This window comes from Hordeum vulgare, chromosome 2H, assembly GCF_904849725.1.
Source record: "Hordeum vulgare subsp. vulgare chromosome 2H, MorexV3_pseudomolecules_assembly, whole genome shotgun sequence".
In the NCBI taxonomy this organism is placed as follows: Eukaryota; Viridiplantae; Streptophyta; class Magnoliopsida; order Poales; family Poaceae; genus Hordeum; species Hordeum vulgare.
The window spans coordinates 656,170,242-656,178,583 of record NC_058519.1 but is presented as its reverse complement, the minus strand read 5'-3'; the positions used below and the strand labels follow the sequence as shown (position 1 = coordinate 656,178,583).

Below are 8,342 nucleotides of genomic sequence, written 5' to 3'. Positions count from 1 at the left end.
GACATGGACATGACGGAGCCGGGCGAGCTTCGCTTAGTATTAGGTTTACGTTGCATGTAATAGTATGGATTTGAGGTTTCTAATTTCAGGTATCCGAATGTAGAATACATTATTTGAAACGTGATCGGTCAGTGTCCGTGGAGCCGTCCGGACGCGGACGTTTGAGGGGTCGGGTCCGGTAGTAGAGGCTGAAAAAAAAAGGAACTTGAGGACCACACCACATGGGCCAGAAGGAAGAGTCAAAGCCACACCTCCCTCTGAAGAAGAAAGAAGATTCAAGGAGACAGGAGTCTGCACACACATTTAAACTAGTATCAACAAAATTTAAACTAGTGTCAACAAGACCAGTAGCTCACACGGCAAGCAGTCTTAACAAATTACTCCTCTTTCCTAAGATACCGTTCCTCCCTAATCCACTTGTCACTAGTACTAATCTCCTCTACTAACCAAATAATCATAAAATTACAAAAATTAACAGCAGAGTTAGTGGGCGCCATAACTAATCCGCCACCCTCCGCTCCGCTCCTCCCCTGCCATCGCCATTTATTTCCTCCTCCTCCTCCTCCTCCCTCCACCCTCACTGGATCACCACAACATTCTCTCTCCCTCTGGATCCTCCCCACCTCCCTTTACCCAACTGCTCCACTCCCCACCGCCGCGGCCAACCACCCCCGGCCCCACGCCGACGCGGCGCCGGTTGCCGGGAAGCAGCAGCAGCAGCAAGAGCGGCGGCGGCGAAGGAAGCGGCAGGAGCATGGCCCGCTGATCCCTGCTGCTCGCGCGGAGTAGCTTGGAACATGGGCCGGCGGCATTGGGCCGGCGTCCTGCTCCTCGCCCTGCACTGCGGGGTGGCCACGCTGCTCCCCCCCTGCAGTTCGGCCGCCTCCGCCCTGCCTCCTCCCATCGGCGGCGACGGTGAGCGCCGGCGCGCCCCTTATATAATTTTTTTTACCTCGCCTTGCTTAAATGCCGTTTTTTTTGTGACAAATTTGCGCCGCCTGTCGCTTCCCTTGTCCGGGATCACGTCCCCGCTCCTTTCCATTTCCTCCCCACCCCGTTTCAATTCAAACCGCCGTCCTAAATTTGGTCCGGTTCTTTTTCTTTCCGCGAAATTAGTGCCCAAGATTGGATTGCTTTTCTCGCCTGCAATTTGCCGACCGACGAGCTTCGAATTCGTGGGAATCACGACGCCGTGTGCAAAAATTTGCCTTTTTTTCTTCTCTCTGACATGACATCTTTGGCTGGATTGGTCTACGGCAGTGTCGGCGCTGCTGGCCTTCAAGCGGGCGGTGATCGAGGACCCGCACTCGGCGCTGGCCGACTGGACGGACGCCGACGGGGACGCCTGCGACTGGCGCGGCGTCATCTGCTCCTCGCCCCACGGCTCCGTCGTCTCCCTGTAAGCAATCCCTTCCTCCTCACTCTTCCAGATCTCACTCGCTCATGCTCTGCTCATCACAACCACCACCTACTTGTCACTACCAGCTCAACGCGCTTAGGTTGGGAGGTAAAGTGGGTTCGGTGACTGTGATTTGGTACTTTAAACTCCTCTCCAGAAGAGAACAAAGCGGATTCGGTCAGCTGTGATGTGGATGGATGGAATAGATGCTTGGCGATGTGCCAAATGTGCCCATGGCTTGTGAGAGTGGACTGATGTGCCACTTTGATCGGTAGTCAGTCAGTGAGTAGTAGGTTTGAGCTACTACAGGGAAATGCCAACTGAATTTTGTACTGCTTGCATAATCTAGCGACCGCTGATCACGACAACGGATGATGAATTTGGCTTTGCTTCTTGCAGGAGGCTGTCGAACGCGTCGCTCAAGGGGTTCATCGCGCCGGAGCTCGGGCAGCTCGGCTTCTTGCAGGAGCTGTATGTGCTGCTTCAATCTTCATTGCGTCTTCAACTGTTCTCTCCAGGACCTGGTTTCCATAAATATCTGTATTTTGGGCAGGTATTTGGATCAAAACCTGCTTTTCGGCACCATCCCGAAGCAGCTAGGCTCGTTGAGGAACCTCAGGGTCCTGGATTTGGGCGCTAACCGGCTTGCTGGCCCTATTCCTCCTGAGCTGAGTGGACTGAACAGCGTGAGCGTAATGTAAGATGCCGATTGCTTTGCTTCTACATTTGGAGTTTTTAAGTTTGGATGCTTATTTGCTATGCAAACTAAGGTCTCGTCTCTTGTAGAAACTTGCATTCGAACGGGCTAACCGGGAACATACCACCGCAGCTGGGCAAGCTACCAAATCTTGTTCAGCTTAGGTTGGACAGGAACAGGCTGAAAGGGTCAATTCCAGGTGGCAATGCTACTGGTTTTTCTCCTATGGCAGATACCGGGTAGGTGACTTGTCCTAACTCCTTTTTTCTGTATGGTGCTTAGTATAGTAGATATATTTTACATAATAAATATAATTCAATACTGATGCAAAATTAGATACGCTGTAATGATCATTTTTGGCATAGGTTGAACTGAACTTCAGAATAATGGTTAGCTAGAATAGAACCAAAAGGACAAGTACCCGTTATAATACTTGCTAAATTTGTCCATGAACTTTTGTTACCATTTGCTGTCGATGGCATGTTCAGTAAGAACACCGTGCAAAACCAAATGTGACCATGTTCCGGTATATTGCCACTTTAACTCAATACTGTCTGTTTGCTCCGTCAGATCCACACCTCACAGTGGACTATGCCCGTCTCCTCGGTTAAACGTTGCAGATTTCTCCTTCAACTTCCTTGTTGGAAAAATCCCAATTTGTTTGAAGTATCTTCCAAGGTACTGCTATTACACAAGTCACTTCCCACTGTTAATATCAGTTAGAAGTCCATCCATTCACGTGGCTAGTTTGCAGGTCAAGTTTCCAGGGGAACTGCTTCCAGGATGAGTACTCTATCCGACAACGTGCCCATCAGATTTGTGCAAGTACGTGTCTTAGCCTCTACAAGCTAACTCAATTATTGCAGTGTTACCTACAAAGATGACCACCCGCAAAAAAAAAAAACCCCACAAAGATGAAATATTTCTCGAATTAGTCAATGGACATTTGAATTCAACTCACTTATTAATCCGAGAAGTATGGAACATCATGCTTTATGATTATATACATGTTGCCCTTATAAAATTTCTCTGTAGGATTTACCATCAATGCTCATGAGGCAACACTTTTTCCCCTTTTATCTGCAAGCGTAATTGTCCTTTAAATTACACTACTTATGCGACATGGCATATTCATTTCTTCAAGGGTAGTTTTGATACTTAGTCAAAACCTTATGTTGAAACACATGCACCACCAATATGGGTTATAGCTATTTACTGTATAACTAGCACTTAGTAGTGGCCTAAGGTCATCTTCAACTTCCATCAACTGAAATCTACTCTTGTTTTAGGTGCGTCTACAGCTGCTAATTTAAAGGGATTCAAACGCCCTGCTTCTGAGCATAAGCACGATAAAGTGCAGCAACCCACTTGGCTTATTGCTTTGGAAATCGCAACCGGTGCTCTCCTGCTTATTTTCTTGATCACTGGTGCAATTACTGCCTCCAGAAGCTGCAATATAAAGCCTTCTATAAGAATATCATCATGGAGTAGATCAAAAAGTTGGAGCGACGAGATAACAGTACTCATTGGTTGGTATTAACTTTATCTTATAAATTGCTTATTTTGTCTAACATATATTGTTCCTAATGTGTTTCATTCATGCTGTTCTCAGATTCTGATATGCTGAAAAGTTTGCCCAAGTTGAGTCGCCAGGAACTTGAAGTAGCATGTGAGGATTTTAGCAACATTATTGGCTCAACTCCGGAGACTGTAGTCTATAAAGGAACAATGAAGGATGGACCAGAGGTTTCTGTCATATCATTATGCGCCTTTGAGGGTCATTGGACTAGCCAGCATGAGCTCTTTTACCAAAACAAGGTATAGTTCGTTTGTCTAAAATTGTGACCCAAAAACACCTTTTAGCTCAAATAAATAAATAAATAAAATGGGATGAACATTGTAGGTTATTGATCTGGCAAGGTTGAATCATGAGAACATAGCAAAGTTTCTGGGCTATTGCAGAGAGAGTGACCCATTCTCGAGGATGTTAGTCTTTGAGTACGCATCAAATGGGACCCTGTATGAGCACCTACACTGTAAGACTATCTCTTTCAATTTCGTTACGATAGACTAAATATTTGCATTTTATGTATGTCGTAGATTTGATGTCATTTGTTTTTTCCTTTAGATGGGGAAGCGGCTCAATTTTCTTGGCTCAGACGAATGAAAATAGCCATCGGCATCGCCCAAGGTTTAAGGTATCTGCACACCGAGTCGCAGCCTCCATTTGCAATATCAGAGCTGAACTCCAATTCAGTTTACGTTACAGAAGATTTTACCCCCAAGGTACTGCATGCTTTGCTTTTACCTGTAGACTAGTACCGTCTCTTTGGAGCTTATCTTTCAGATGAATACACACTGTCTAACATGGTGAAACGAACAACAGCTTGTCGACTTTGAATGCTGGAAAATGCTGTTTTCAAGACACGAGAAGGCGCTCGGCCACTTCAACAACAAAGCCTCTTTCCCTAGCCGAGACTCTTCCGAGGATAAGTACGCAGACATCCAGGGCAACACGTTTGCATTTGGAGTGATCTTGCTCGAGATCATCAGCGGGCGGCTTCCCTACTGCAAGGACAAAGGCTACTTGGTAGACTGGGTGAGCCAGTAATCCGTTTCTCAACCTCATTGCAATAACAGCACATGTCTTACTCAAAGATCGCATAAAAGTAAAATAAAATGCTGGAACATTCTTTCATTTCACTAACTGAAGAAGTCATGTGCAACAAAAGTTCAAACTGATCAGTCTGAATTTCTGATCCTCTACATTTCCGCAGGCCATCAAGTACCTCCAGCAGCCAGAGGAGATCGGGAAGCTGGTCGACCCGGAGCTGACCAATGTGCGGACGGAGGACCTGGCGGTGATCTGCAGCGTGGTGAGCCGGTGCGTCGACCCCGACCCGTCCAAGCGCCCGTCGATGCAGATCATCGCGGGGGCCCTGGAGACCGGCATCGACCTCTCGGCGGCCGGCATCCTCAAGGAGTCCTCCCTGGCGTGGGCTGAGCTCGCCCTGTCGTTGTAGCACATGCCCCACCTTGTTCCACTGTAGATTTTCATCAATGCTAACGCTGATTTCTTGCACGTCGCCTTCTTGGCTCACGTACACAAAGCTTGCTAAACTGGGCGAGACGGCGGGTTGGATTTAGCTCAGATTCTCGCATAACGCTTGCCCAGTTCGTCGCCATGTAATCCTGTGTGCCTTAGTTGTAGTTTCAGTGTGGGGGCTCAGAAATGCAATGCTGCTCCTTATCTGACATGATGTTGCACCTTGCGTCCTTGCCCCAACCGTGTTTTCCAGTTAAGAGTTGATGATAGAAGGATACTTTTCTCTAGATCTTGTGTGATGGTCTGATGGTCCGGTGCGTTTCGACGTAACATCTTGTGATCTGCAAGAATGCAGCGATTCCGAGTGAGCAGTTAAAACGTGAAAGCTGGCTGCAAATGTTTGAAAGTTGGCTGCAAATTGCAACAAGAGTGTAGGAGAAGTAGGAAGCTGGCTGCAAATTGTTTCAGCATTTCATTTCATGTTATAAGATCTTTTTGTAGTAGGGAAGTAGGAGCATGTTACATGATCTTTGTGTAAGGTAAATGAGGTTGGGGGAATTTATATCGGCTCACCGAGGGGAAGTTGGTTGAACTAGAGAAGAAACACAACCCGACGACGACGGAATTCAGAAGAGGACCAAAAACGCCGAATAAACCTGACCCAATCCCAGGTTGACCTGCCATGTTCCATGATGATTTTGCCCAAGGAATTCTTTGTCCTGCAGGAGTGCCGTTGGTTGCAGTGAGCGTATCTGCTTGCTGCTCTAAAACAAAAGTAGTGTTGCCAGGAGACAGCAGGTAAGTAGTAAGTAAATTGCCGCAGTAGTAAGTAATGAAACACTGCGTACAAGGAGACTGACTAAATTGCAAAGCCCTTGTTGGAACCAAGGCGCATGGAACATGGCAGAACACCGTGCAGAAACGCGTAGAAATGACCGCCATGCTTGCCTTGCCACCGTGCATCATAAGCGCATTTTCATCAGACAAATGGCCATCATCATCATTCGCACCGATCGGCACGTCCTCCCAGTCCCATCCCATGTCGTCTGCCTGAAAACGCATGGGCCTTAAGTCATCTGTAAGCAAGCAAGCAACACTCACACACACTCCCAAGATGGCTGCCCATTTCTGTTTTCTTTCTGCCAAGAGAGTAGTATATGCTTGTTTTCTAAAATGTGTAGGTAGTTTCTTGGAGGGGGCAAGTGGTCCTTGTCCCGGCCTGTTACAACTTCAAGTGGATGGCACACCAACTAAAGATCTCAGTGCAAGTGTTTCCGGCCAGCACTTACTAGTCATATCACAGATCCTACTTACATTTCTCCTTCACAGAACTGGCAGAGGAGATTATTGTAAATAAATTTATCCAGAAAATATAGATTTACATCCTTTTTGAAAAAACCCTATTTTCATTCTTGGCAAATGCTAGAAGATGATGGCACTCCACACCAACTAAACATCTCAGTGGTGATAGTACTAGCCAGGAAAAAAGAAAGTTTGTGATCAATGGTACCACTCATACCACTAGCAAGCAGAAGCAGGTGTTGGATATTCAAGGCAGTGCATGTGCTCACTAGGGGTTTCTGGTCTCCCTGCTGCCTCCACCTTTCCTTCTCTGATGTTGCCACCTTTTAGTTCTCTTCAGCAAAATCATCAGCATGTGGTCCCATGACTACAGAAGCCATGGCCCACCTCTTATCCTTCTTCTTCTCCAAATAATGCAACAATTTCAATACTAAAAAGATGTAATGGTTTCAGGCTGAGGCTGGGGCAACCATGATGCCGGCCAACACCTGTTGATTATGCCCAGCATGATTACTTGATTAGATTGCACTAGCAGAAAAGAGCTTTTATACAAGGACAAAAGCATGGTACTTAGCGATGATCTATCCAGGAAGCGATCAGATGCCCTTTTTGCAAAGTAGGCGCTGGTAGGTAGCTAGTTAGGGCATGACGAACGCTACATGCTGGACGGCTGCCCCATCTGCCACATCGGCGCACTCAGTCCAGCTCAAGTAAAAGGTGGTGCTTGCAGAGGCAGACGGGCTCTTGCAGAGGAGTCCGGTTCCTCACTGACAAAAACGTTAAAAAGTGATGGATGGAGTAGTGAGCTTTTTTTTTTGAGGTCAGATAAATGAAAGAAGGAAAATTCTATCAAGAAGCGCCGCATCTTCGACATCCCGTGCGGCGGCTCTCTTCGTCATGCATGCATGCATGCATGCAATGATGTCATCAGATTCGTTTTAAATGATTGAAATTTAAAAACTTTTATCTCTTAAACCGTTAATTCGATCGATGACCCGTTTTCGCCGTTGACTTTGTTTCGACGAAATCTTCAAAACTAGATCCCATGTCGATATGTTTCGATAACTTTTTTTTGCTCGTACTTACCACATTTATTGCACTTATTTGTCATATTAGTAAGTATTTACTTGTTTGATAAAAAATAACTTAATCGCTAATTTTTTGAAAATTACGTATGAATATGACATCTCGACATAACCAAAATGACAAGCACAAACAACTCTTTTAGGCTATTATGCGCAAAATTATGACAACTCAACATATTTAAAACCGGTAACCATAAAAAATATTTTTTGGTCATCGTTTGTAAATATGACAACTCAGCATAGTTAAACTAACAAGCACATAAAATAGTTTTCTAGTAAAGTTGTATGTAAATATGACAAGTTAGCATATTTAAATTGGCAAACACAGCTTATGACATGCTTTTATATCATGTATAATAAAAACTGCTACAAGGCTTTGTACGAAAAAACATCAAAAAGTGTTAATTAAGTTTTTTTTGGCAATTAAGTGATTAATAATATGACAAGGGGGTCAAAGAATGTGACAAGTATGAACGAAAAAAAAGGTTGACGGAACATGTCAACATGGGATCTAGTTTCGAAGAACTTGTCGCGAGAAAATCAATGGTGAAAGCGGATCATCGATTGAATTAATGGTTTTGTAAATAAAACTTTTTGAATTTTCAAACATCAAAGAGAATCTTGATGACATCATTGCATGCATGTAGCAGTTTCTATTATACATGATGGTATCATTGCATGCATGCATGCATGAGAGAGATACTCCAGGCACACTAATTTTGCATTAGATGAGTGATTAGTAGGGTGTTAATTTTTGCATTGAAAGACGATTAACCAAGCCGCCGCACCGCAAGACGCAGGTGCGGCCCCGCT

The 8,342-nt window shown here is 45.3% G+C and overlaps 1 protein-coding gene across 1 annotated transcript; it reads left to right on the top strand.

Moving 5' to 3' along the window:
- Positions 1 to 552: 552 nt before the first annotated feature.
- LOC123428487 (probable LRR receptor-like serine/threonine-protein kinase At1g63430) lies at positions 553 to 5,429 on the top strand. Its single transcript, XM_045112700.1, has 13 exons — positions 553 to 915; positions 1,261 to 1,399; positions 1,799 to 1,870; positions 1,953 to 2,096; positions 2,186 to 2,335; positions 2,667 to 2,774; positions 2,851 to 2,921; positions 3,386 to 3,625; positions 3,709 to 3,914; positions 4,000 to 4,132; positions 4,225 to 4,382; positions 4,483 to 4,695; positions 4,874 to 5,429. Exons 1-13 carry the CDS (start codon positions 798 to 800, stop codon positions 5,117 to 5,119), a joined length of 1,998 nt encoding a protein of 665 aa, XP_044968635.1. The 5' UTR covers positions 553 to 797; the 3' UTR covers positions 5,120 to 5,429.
- Positions 5,430 to 8,342: the final 2,913 nt, after the last annotated feature.